The sequence below is a fragment of the Taurulus bubalis genome (assembly GCF_910589615.1).
Source record: "Taurulus bubalis genome assembly, chromosome: 13".
NCBI classification, from domain to species: domain Eukaryota; kingdom Metazoa; phylum Chordata; class Actinopteri; order Perciformes; family Cottidae; genus Taurulus; species Taurulus bubalis.
In genome coordinates, this window is record NC_136601.1 from 1,538,541 (window position 1) to 1,551,756 (window position 13,216).

At 40.2% G+C, this 13,216-nt stretch overlaps 1 protein-coding gene across 1 annotated transcript in view; it reads right to left on the bottom strand.

The window, feature by feature from the left end:
- Positions 1 to 3,832, bottom strand: part of emx3 (empty spiracles homeobox 3) — a 14,804-nt gene extending 10,972 nt beyond the window's left edge. The window contains exon 1 of the mRNA XM_079228969.1: positions 3,355 to 3,832. Within this exon, the coding sequence (XP_079085095.1) occupies positions 3,355 to 3,694 (340 nt within the window). The 5' untranslated portion in view covers positions 3,695 to 3,832. The remainder of the gene's footprint in view (positions 1 to 3,354) is intronic.
- Positions 3,833 to 13,216: the final 9,384 nt, after the last annotated feature.

Below are 13,216 nucleotides of genomic sequence, written 5' to 3' on the forward strand. Positions count from 1 at the left end.
AGCTTTATAATATTGATATTATATAATTATTATTTTGAATATATTTATTTGAGCTAAGAAAAGCCTGTTTTCAGCATTTTGACGACATGTTTTAGTTCAATTTAAACATTTTATTGAGATAACAAAATTATTCTAAAGTCGCATGAAACTTTAGATGTTTCTCACTGGAGAGCAGAGGGAAATACATTGTTTTATTATTAAGAGTTTTATATTCTTGTTTTTAACAGGCAAAAAAAATCTATACATTCAATATTTCTGCTAAACTAAAACATCAAAGATGAAAAAATTACTTTATAATAATAATGTATAATAGAATATTATAACTTGATAAAATGTCAAAATATTAAAAGATCTTCAAAAGGTTTAAACTTTTCTTCATCATCGATAAAAACAGAGAGAAACATTGTTCAGTATTTTACAACATTTTCTAAACTGAGCGATGAATCGACTATTTGAGAAAAACAATCTGCAAATGATTTAATAACGATGACAAACAGTTGGGTCGTGATCATTAAAGATGAATATTGATTCACAATCTGTTCCTGTGACTTCAGGCTGTTTAGTTGTGTCAATAAAGTTTGTTTGAATTGAGTCAATAATTAAACTGATGAAGAATTTAGTGTTTGTTTTTTCTTAATTTCACAGGAATGTTCAGTCTGGTGGGTTTTATTAACAAAGTCAAAATATTTAAATCTTAAGGAAGAGATTAAAGTCATCTAAAAAAGAATAACGTCATTAAAAAAATAAAAATCTGTGCTTTGGATTTGTCTTGAAACATGTTTTGCTTTATTATAATTATTAATAACATCTTCTTCAGCTGCACACTTCATAAATGAATATTATTATAAGAGGTCAAAGGTCATGAACAGATTTCACCTCTTTGATGGAAAACTGTCGCTGAACTTTAAACTTTATTTAAATTAGAGGCGATCACAAAGTTAGAGATGAAAGTATCGGATGAATTAATTTTGGGAAAAGAGATTTAAACGTTGCAGCAGACTTTAAAAACATGAAGTCTGGGATGTGAAATGTTGAAATAAAATGTTCAAACAAAATAAATAAAGATCAACATGAGACGATGAGAATAAACATAAACATTGTTTTATGAGTGCAGCTCTTTAAAGAAGTTAAAATAAAGTTAACGTCATCTCAGATGAAAGACTTTCTTCTTCTGCTGTTTACTAAATTAATCTCTTAAACCTTAATGAGTCTGATATTTAAATCATCTTTTGGTTTCCATGTGAATTTGAATGTGAGATTTTTTTCGCCTCTGAGCAGCAAAATATTTCCATAATGTTTTCTTTCCTTTGATCAACGCGCAATAATTGTTTACTTTGTATTTGAATGTACTTTGTGTCTAAATATAATGTATTTTAAATACAATGAATGTCTTGAGAGCTCCATTCTTTTTATTCTAGTCACTGTAAATAAATCATATTCAACTCTTTTCATATTTGTATGTTGTTTTGTAGTTTTTAAAGATATTTAATCACATTTATACCATTTTTAATAACCCCCTGACCGCCCTCTGCTGGGTCGCGTCCCGCATGTTAATTCACTCTGGACCAATAGTTTGTGATTTATTTAATATTATTTTTATGTTTTTTTTCCAAAGCATACATTTCTCAGAAAGAAGATTTTTCTCTAAATTATTTCATTCTCGTTATCTTTTCTTCTTCTACGTTTTGCTGACGTCACAACTTCCTGCTTTACTTTCACAAGTTTCCTCACGTGACGATGAACATGCATCGGGACGGGCTTGCCTCCAGTAAGCCGTCCGGTCGGCCAGCAGCATGGGAGACGCTGCTCTCAGATGAACATCAATAAAACCACATGAAAACTATTATTAACAATGATAAGAATTCATCTCTGCGCGTTGAGGCTGAAAAATACGCGAGAAAGAAAAATAATATTTGAGATTCTCTTCCACTCTTTTTCCCGCGAGATCATCAGATAGACTTTTATTGATTGATATCGATTATCTGATTCTTCTTCTTGAGTTTTCTGTGAAGAACAGATTTTAATCACAATTATCAAAACGGGTTGAAAGTATTTTAATAGAAAAAGAGAAATGTCGCAGATTGACATCACTTTGTTTTCTGTAATTTAATAAAAAGTTGAAGTTAAAATCTCTTAGACTCGAATCTCTTTTTAATTATTATATAAACAATAAAGTCTCGAGTTAAAACATTAGTGAAAATAAAGATAATACGCATTTATGTCATTTTTATATTTCCTACCGGATGTGATGTTATAAAACATGTAAAACTCACTCAGTTAAATTCACATTAAAATAAATATAACTATTATATTACTTTTCAGAAGAAGAAACTTTGATCTAAACGTTTTTCTATTAAAGTTATTTCACTTTAATGTATTCAGAATGTTTCATATGTTAAAGTCTTTAAAAAGATAAAGAAACATACGAAATATTATAGAAACTGTACTTGTGAGACAGATATATGTTTTACGTTAATAACTGAGTACCATATTATTATTAAAAAAGTATTATTATTGTTATTATTACAGTATTTTAGGTTATAGTGGCTCGCGCTGAAGACAAACTAAACACGTTCAGGATTAAACCAATAAAAACATAAACCCTGATATGAGAGATGATGTAATGTTTAAATGACTCATCAGGATGAAATACATCAAGTAAAGAAACACGAATAAATAAATCCTGTTCTAATATTAATATTGACTGTTAGAAGCATAACAGCTGATAAAACATTACAATAATGTATGTAAAAAAAACACTGAACGGGTATTAATTCTATATTATACTCAAAATACCATCAGTGAATATATCTGTCATTATTCACTTGAACTGCCACTCAAATACTGCAGTACTACTACACTAAATACTCTTTAATACCACTAATACCACCACTAATATCATCACTAATACCACCACTAATATCATCACTAATATCAACACTAATATCAACACTAATATCAACACTAATACCAACACTAATATCACCAATATATCACCAATATATCATAATTTAAGAGGCTCTGTTGGTTAAATTAAATAAGAACATTAACACTGAATAATAATACTATTATAATTATTATAGCAGAAGAAGGAATATAAAATAAAACATTAATAACAAAAGAATGTGGAAACAAATAATCTTTCGTGGATTTTTCTGTTTCCTGTCTGATGATATTATTGCAACACTTTAAATATATATAAATAATATCGATTATGGAAGAACAAAAACAGAAAATCGTCATGTTTTACCCATCAAAAAATGCACAAAGTGGTTTAAATCAAAGCTGCTTGAAGTCACACAACACAGCAGAATCAATGACAGGATAACTCATAGCGCGCGGGGAGCCGCTCACCTTGGAAGCGGTGGCCCAGGTAGCGGCTGCGCAGCACCCAGGGGTAGAAGCTCAGCTCCCGCTGCGGGGAGAAGAAGCTCTGCGCGGGGACGTGCAACGGGTGCAGCGGCGCGTGCGTCCCGGGCTCCTGGAGCAACATGTCCGGCCCGGACGAGTACAAAGTCCTGCCGCCGCCGCCCTGGAAGCACGAGCCGAAGACCCCCGCGGCGGGGTGCAGCGGCTCCGGGAAGCGGAGCGCCGTGGGCCGGATGGGCTCGTCCCCGGAGCCGCCGTGGCCGCGCGCGTCCTTCCCGACCAGAGACTCGATGGTGAAGCACTTCTTGCCGCTGCCGTGGAACATAGTGACACCTGGGGCCGCGCGGAGGAGGAGGAGGAGGAGGAAGAGGATGAAGATGGGAACAGATCGGCGGCGGTCCGGTTAGTCCAGGTCCTCGGACTCGGGTTCAGATCCCCAGACTCCCCGCGCAGAGAGCCATAACTCTCCCAGAGTCCAGTGCGTCAAAAACTAGTCCGGATCTGGACGCACCCGGTAGAGACGCTCCCTCTCACCTGCGTCCGGGGCGGTGTCTCTGCAGAGTCCGCGCGCAGGTGATAACACACAAACAAACAAACAACAACAACAACAAACTCCTCTCAAAGTCTCCTCGTGGGTCCTGGAGCAGCAGCGGGCTGCGGGCTGCGGGGTGCGGGGTGTGGGGTGCGGGCTGCGGGGTGAGGGCTGCGCGTCTGCGGGGCTGTTCGCTGTGTCCTCGCGCCTCTTGCCGCCGCGCGCTGGAGTCTGAGCCGGAGAGAGTCTGTCCGTCACCGGGAGCGAGAGGGAGATACCTGCCCGCCCTCCTGGAGAGGTGCGCTGCGCATGCGCAGGGGGAGCTAGCGCTCCAGACAGCCATTTTGTTGATCAAGTGGATGACGAGGAGGATGGGAATGCTGGAGGAGACGATGATTGACAGTGATGAAGATGATGATGAAGAAGATAATGATGATGATGAGGTCACAACAAAGATGATGTCACTGATGAGGGCGTGAAGCTGCGTCATGAAATCAAACGTGATTTAATCATCAATAGTCATCTGAAGAAATGTTTGTTTAATATTATTGCTCCAGTTCACTTTTATTAATTAATGATGAATTATTCTTTATTTATCATCAATATTAATGTATTGTTTATTTATTTGATTGATTTATATATATATAACATGTATTTATTATATTTTTCCATTTTGTTATTTTAAGATAAGAAATATCTATATATCAGATAAAAATGTCCAAAACTCAACGAGTTTCAGTTTTCTGTGAAATAAAAGAGAAAACTTTCCTTGTAATATATATTTTCCTAATTTTTCGTTTTATCTTCTTGTTTTATATATTTATTGTGTGTGTGTGTGTGTGTGTGTGTGTGTGTGTGTGTGTGTGTGTGTGTGTGTGTGTGTGTGTGTGTGTGTGCGTGTGTGTGCGAGCAAGTGTGAGTGAGTGAGTGAGTGTGAGAGTGTGTGTGTGTGTGTGTGTGTGTGTGTGTGTGTGTGTGTGTGTGTGTGTGTGTGTGTCTGCTGACTGACGGGTCAATTGACACAGAACAAGACAATTGACCTCAGGGGTCAAAGGTCAGAGGAAACTTCGCTCTTTTATCTGAGTGTTAAGTTTCAGCTCTCGTTACCTGACAGTCAGACTATAAATATAATGTATTATTTAAATAAATACATAATACACCTTGAAATATTAATACAAATATACAATAACAATATATTTATATATTGTCTGCCACTTGATACTTCTACTACTTCATCGCAGAGGTAAATGTTGTACTTTTTCTGCAGTATATTTATTTAATACTTAAGTTACTTTACTGATGCAGATTATTAAAACTTAATATTTAATCCACCAATAAATGTGTTCAATGCCAGCAGAACATGAAGTCATTACATGAGTTGTTCCTATAATGGCACTGTCATAATATATATTAATAATACTTAAGTAAGTATTTGAATGCAGGTCGATATACGGGACAAAAACTATGAAGTCAGATCCATGAGGAGAAAACTGAAGAAAAAGTCTGTTTGCGTTTATTGATCCATAGTTTTGTTATTAAAACACACCTGCAGTGATTGATTACATGAAGTGGACATTTATTGACACACACACACTCTCTCTCTCTCTCTCTCTCTCTCTCTCTCTCTCTCTCTCTCTCTCTCTCACACACACATACAATCACACACACACACTCTCACAAACAATCACAAACACACACACTCACCCAAACACACACATACAGACACAAACACACACACTCTCCCACACACATTCACACACATTCACACACAGACACACACACATTCGCACACAGACACACACACACAGAAGAAAACTCAAGTGTCAACACGCCTCAGAGGAAGTCGTGTTTGAGACGAGTCTTTAAATCACAACGCCATCTTTCTTTACGTCGACTACATCCTCGTTGTGTGTGAACCAGAACCTGAACCAGAACCAGGACCTGAACCAGAACCAGGACCAGAACCTGAACCAGAACCAGGACCTGAACCAGGACCAGGACCAGGACCAGGACCTGAACCAGGACCAGGACCTGAACCAGGACCTGAACCAGGACCTGAACCAGGACCAGGACCTGAACCAGAACCAGGACCAGAACCTGAACCAGAACCAGGACCTGAACCAGAACCAGGACCAGAACCTGAACCAGGACCAGAACCAGGACCAGGACCAGGACCTGAACCAGGACCTGAACCAGAACCAGAACCAGGACCAGCACCAGGACCAGGACCAGAATCAGGACCTGAACCAGGACCAGGACCTGAACCAGAACCAGGACCAAGACCAGGACCAGGACCAGGACCTGAACCAGAACCAGGACCAAGACCAAGACCAGGACCAGAACCTGAACCTGAACCAGGACCAGAACCAGGACCAGGACCAGGACCAGGACCAGAACCAGGACTAGGACCAGGACCAGAACCAGGACCAGGACCAGGACCAGAACCAGGACCAGGACCAGGACCAGGATTGAAACACAACATGTTTATGTTCACAGGTGTTTGTCCTCACAGCAGTTTCACAGTAAACGTTCACATGAAGTCGCTGCAGACGGGTTATGATTATGTTCTGTTTCATCTCATTATTGATCTGCTGCATGTTTACATCATTTTAAGAAAGGCAGCGTTATGACTAATAAACCACAGACACGTATGATGAGATGTTAATGAAACGATTCAATGAGGAAGAAAATGTTTTAACACGACACGAAAAGATCAAATAGTGACAATACAATATAAGATATGATATAATATGATACAATGCTAGAAGATATGATACAATATGATACAATTAGATATGATACAATATGATACAATAAGATATGATACAATAAGATATGATATAATATGATACAATACTATAAGATATGATACCATAAGATATGATACAATAAGATATGATATAATAATAAACAATACAATACGACACAACGTGATACAAAACAATTTCATAATATGTTTCATCTGAAATTTATCTGCAACCTCAGGGAGTTCTGCTCAAGAAAGGCTGAAGATATACACACACACACACACACACACACACACACACACACACACACACACAGGGGGTGATGGTCATGAGGGGGACTTGATCGTGAGTCCGTGGTCATCGGAGGACGTTAAAGAGTAAAGTCGTGTTTTTTGCGGCTCTCTGCTCAGACACCACGTGGACGTCAGATCGCGACCCTTGCGCCCCGGACCCGGGCCCTTCCTGTGCAGCTTTTGGACCTGGAGGACAAATGCCAGCCCATTCAGGAGCCTCTAATTGTGGCCCGGGGAAGCCGCACAAAGACCCCCTGCCTCCGCCTTCAATGGGCGGCCCTGCGGAGGCCCGTGTGAACCACAGAGCCCGCCCCGCCCCCGTCCTGTTAATTAATAGGCCTCACTGGCAGATCTGGATCCCGCTCGGCTTTTGATTGAAGGCGGCCATTAGCATCTATTAATTTAGCCTCTGGCGTTTTATCACCAGCTCTGAAAGAGGGAATTAAGTGGTGTGAGCGATTGTGAGGACTCGGGGTGTGAGGCCGAGTTAAAATGTGATTATTGTCCCGCGGCCTGGAGCCGGCTAACTGCTGCTAAGCCCTCTTGAGAGTGAAGGGGCGCCTCCTCTCATTAGAGCCCGACAAGGGAGCGATATTAACAGGAAATAGCTGCAGATTTCTGTGTTTTTTCTTCTCCCGCTCTCACTTCTTAATCTCTTCTCTTTATGTTCCACGTGAAAAGGACACTTAACCCTAGAACACTAATGTTAAAAGTAGTCACACTATCACTAACGTCGGGTATATTTCACCCAATATATTATACCTGATAAAATATATTAAAATACAACAATACAAGGCAAGTTGAAGTACTCTTCTTTTTTTTTTACCTTATAGAAAACCATAAACAGGTGTCATGGGGAGATCCTGAAAAAAGGCTCAAAATCAGGAAAAAAAATAGGGAATTGTCATTAAAATATGATTAAATATATAAATAATGGAGCTATGAACTTGTTCTTTGGTCCACATGTTCCTGGACATGTGAGTCTTGTCCTGTGAAAGAAAAGTCTCCTTCTATGTTAAAACACATCGAAATGTTTTCACCCTCGATCACTAACGTCGGGTAAAACAGGGATCGGAGCAGAGAGACACGCCCACCTCCAATAATACACGCCCACTTTCGATAAGACACGCCTACCTTCAATAAAACACACCCACCTTCAATAAAACACACCCACCTTCAATAAGACACGCCTACCTTCAATAAGACATGCCCGCCTTCAATAAGACACACCTACCTCCAATAAGACACGCCTACCTTCAAAAAGACACACCTACCTCCAATAAGACACACCTACCTCCAATAAGACACGCCTACCTTCAATAAGACACACCTACCTTCAATAAGACACACCTACCTATAAGATTCGCCTACCTTCAATAAGACACGCCTACCTTCAATAAAACACACCCACCTTCAATAAAACACACCCACCTTCAATAAGACACACCTACCTTCAATAAGACACACCTACCTCCAATAAAACACACCCACCTTCAATAAGACACACCCACCTTCAATAAGACACGCCTACCTCCAATAAGACACACCTACCTCCAATAAGACACACCTACCTCCAATAAGACACACCCTAAACTAAACTAAACCTAAACTAAATTTCACTACTTCTTCCCAGTGGAGCTGATTCAACTCTTAATAAAACTAATTCATGCAGAATAATGATTCATAAACATGTAGAAGTCATTTTGAGCTTGTTTATTGTCACAAACTTTTACTTTTCTTTCATCCTATAACCTCTCTCTCTCTCTCTCTCTCTCTCTCTCTCTCTCTCTCTCTCTCTCTCCCTCTCTCTCTCTCTCTCCCTTTCTCTCTCCCTCTCTCTCTCTCCCTCTCTCTCTCTCTTCAGGTGTCTCCAGGTGGCTGTGAAGTGCCATGGGAACACTGTGACATGACAGCCGGGGCTGTGACCCATGGCTAACACACACACACACACACACACACACACACACACACACACACACACAGGAGCTGACCTGCAGGTCCAGGTATTGTCTCAGCTCGTCAAACAGCCTCTGACACTCTGATCCTTTTACATCCGCTCAGCGCTTCACACTCAGAGCGGAGCGCCTTTAACGGCAGGTCAGGGGTGTTGAGCCTCCTGGGCCTCCATAAGACACACACACACACACACACACACACACACACACACACACACACACACACACACACACACACACACCTCTGTAAATCTACCTGTGAGGCAGCTCGATGCCAGGTTTTCTTTTCTTTTTTTACTACGAGTTAAAGCAGTAATACTACTATTATTATATATATATATATATATATATATATGTATATATATATATATATGTATATATATATATATATATATATATATATACATGTATATATATATATATATATATATATATATATATATGTATATATATATATATATATATATATATATACATATATATATATATATACATATATATATGTATATATACATATATATATGTATATATATATATATATATATATTAATACAGTGTAGAAATACTTTAGTGAAAGTAAGAAAAAAGTGAAGTGCAAGGACGTATACGTCTCTGGTGTCAACCTGTCAATCACCCTGTAGCCCCGCCCCTAAAGCGTCCCCTGCTTTATGGTCTGTTTGACTTTAAATGACCATAATTTACTAAATGACATCAGGCTGTATTGGAGGGTGGCTGTAGCTCATGGGAGTGAGTGGTCATCCCGCAACCATAGGGTCGCCGGCTCGATCCCCAGTCTCTCCATAGTTCACATGTGGAAGTGTCCCTGAGACACTTAACCCTAACAGTGTTCCTTAATACTAAGTATGGGTCAAATGCAGAGAATACATTTCACGTATGCAGCAGAAACATGAAAGACACTTTGCTCATGTTTCTGCTGCTGGATCGAAACCTCCGACTGCCAACAGTCCTCTGCTGCTCTCTAGAGGACAAACAGGTGCATTACACCATTAATATTCATGGGGAAATGAGTTGTTTTATAGATATACACATGAGAAAAACCATATATATATTTTTTTTATATCACCACCGCTTTGTCAATCATCTGTTACCTTTACTTAAGTATTTCATTAGGTTATTATTACTATTACATTTTTTTAAAAGTGGGGAGGGGATTGTTGGGGAGGATATTAATGTCCAAAAAGAAAAAGATGAATCTGTAATATTGTGTCATCATATGAGCCAATCAAATGTGGTTTTATAAACCGCAAAAAAAAAGTAAACAAACACTTTCAAATCAGATGTCAAAGTGAACATTATGTTGGACATCATTACTGATATGGACAGTTTAATGTCTCATGTTCGTGAAGGGGCCGCATGCTGCCCATTCTGATCTCAAGTGGGCCGGACCAGTAAAATCACGGCGCGGGCCGGACTGCACCCCCTAGTGGGCCGGATCCATTGTCACATTGTCGTGCATCAGGAGGAACCCGGTGTAACGGGCCAAATCAACCCCCCAGATTAAACCGGGGTATATTTGCCCCAGGCCAGACTCTACCCGGGATAAACTGCCCCAGGCCAGACTCTACCCGGGATAAACTGCCCCAGGCCAGACTCTACCCGGGATAAACTGCCCCAGGCCAGAGTTTACCCCTCCAGGCAGGAGGAGAAAGGACTTGCTAGTCATAGAAGTTGAGGTTTCAGGACGTAGTTATCTTTGATCTTTGTGGAAGTCTAACATAAGGCGACTGTAGCTCAGTCGGTGGCAGGGTTGTCCTTCAATCAGAGGATCGGTGGTTAGATCCCTGGCTCCGCCTTGTTGCAAGTCACCTAACCCCACGTCTCCCGTAGCTGTTCTACGGTGTATGAATGGTTGATAATCTGATGTGGCTCCTTCATGGTAGCTCCTCTCATCAGTGGGTGAATGATGGCATGTAGTGTTAAAGCGCTTTGAGGGGTCGGAAGACCAGAAAAGATCTGTACGGGTAATAAAAGTCTATGATCTGAGTCATTTAGTTGGCCCCTACAGGATGTAGACCAGTCAGCACAGGGCCCCTACAGGATGTAGACCAGTGAGCACAGGGCCCCTACAGGATGTAGACCAGTGAGCACAGGGCCCCTACAGGATGTAGACCAGTGAGCACAGGGCCCCTACAGGATGTAGACCAGTGAGCACAGGGCCCCTACAGGACGTAGACCAGTGAGCACAGGGCCCCTACAGGATGTAGACCAGTGAGCACAGGGCCCCTACAGGATGTAGACCAGTGAGCACAGGGCCCCTACAGGACGTAGACCAGTGAGCACAGGGCCCCTACAGGACGTAGACCAGTGAGCACAGGGCCCCTACAGGACGTAGACCAGTGAGCACAGGGCCCCTACAGGACGTAGACCAGTGAGCACAGGGCCCCTACAGGACGTAGACCAGTGAGCACAGGGCCCCTACAGGACGTAGACCAGTGAGCACAGGGCCCCTACAGGACGTAGACCAGTGAGCACAGGGCCCCTACAGGACGTAGACCAGTGAGCACAGGGCCCCTCGGATTGTTTGGGCAGAGACGTTCCCACAAAATGCAGGCCAACGTATAAAGAGTTGGACAATCTTTTCTTAAACATATTCTGTGTGTTTGTCTGGCGTTACATGTTTGCTATCAACGATTTTTTAAAACCTGAGTCTTTATTTCAGCGACATCAGCAATATCAGGTTTTATGACAAAAAAAATGCTTGAATATATATATATTTTTAACATTTTTAACTATAATTTAATATAAAAGTCAATATGATGACGTGAACCTTTGTGTCCATGCAATGTATTATTCAATTATGTAAACCTCTTTATTTTTAAAAGGTTTAAAGAGAGAAATAAGAGCAACTGGTTCTTTGTAAACAGAAGACATGAAACTCAAAGATCAGTTTTAGTTGCAGCTTTTTATTTAGTCAAGCCAAAAACAAAAAGGAAAAAACAAACCGATGGATTTAAATCCAACCAAGAAAAGATGAAATACGTTTTTACACGAAAAGCCCAACAAAAAAAAAAAATCAAAACTATACAACATGGGAAACAGTCTCTCTTATACAAACCTCTACAATACTGGTCAAAGTGCTAGTGCATAAGGAGGAGTTGTCAACACACTGAAGAATGGCTTTTTGGCAACATGTACGTAACATCCCATAAATCCATCGTCACTCAAAGAGAGAAAAAACCTTTAAATGACAACATGGCGATATTTTTTCACATCTTTAAAAAGTAACACAATGAAAGTTATCGAGCTCTTAAAGGCCAGACGTAATACAGTGATTGTTGTTCTGCGATTGTTTATTTATTTAGCGATTGTTAGCATGGCATGCTAACAATTAAACTAGCATTAATCTCAAAGTACAGGAAGGCTCACGGGGGTTTGTATGTAGAAGGTAAATATTTTTTAGGATGCTAAAAAAAATGTTGCGTCTAGATTGTCGCCCACAATTTGAGAGAACTTGCTAAAACTCTCAAGAGGTTCTTAAATTGTGGCGTAAAAAATGTAAGACCTGCAAAAAAAAAAAAACACTAAAATGAAATTTGGCTAACTAAATGAAGAACTAGGGGAGCTAAACAATACACGATTTACCAATCCAAGCTGAATGCTAACATGCTAACGTGCTAACGGCAGCATTTTACTAACGCATAGATATGCACAACGTGGAATAACAGCGCGTAACATTCAGTGTCGTCACGTTAACAGGATATTTAGTCACGTTGGCTTCAATCTCAAAGTACAGGAAACGTTGCTTCTGTCATTTGTTCAGGAGATAAAACTTGTGCGTCGCGATCGTGCAGAAAAGCGCTAAAACACTCAAATTCATTCTACATGTTCAAAAACCCCCAAAACAAAACGGGGCTCAAGTTGAAGTGGCGTCTCCCTCCTCCCTAAAAGAAACTGCAGAAGGAACTCTGCATTAAAATGTGTCAGCTGACCAATAACATCCGGCTGTGATTACGTTTTGACAAACGAGAAACCTAGAAAACAAGGCACACAAAAAAGAAAACAAAGGAAATGAGTAAAAGGCAAACTGACTAAGACTAAAAAAGACAAAACATTTTGGCATCGGGATTAATCAGAAGCAGAAATATGTCACAGTTGATGAGTTTTGTGAATCCAAAGGTTTTAAATACTTTAACTTTATATTCTGTGTTCTGAATGTTTTGAGTTCCCAAAGGATCCTTTGAGTGTGAGCATCTCTAAGAGGCTCCTTGAGTCCTTAAAGTCTCCCTCACAACAATACCTTGAGACCTTGATACCTCGAGACCTTGATACCTCGAGACCTTGATACCTCGAGACCTCGAG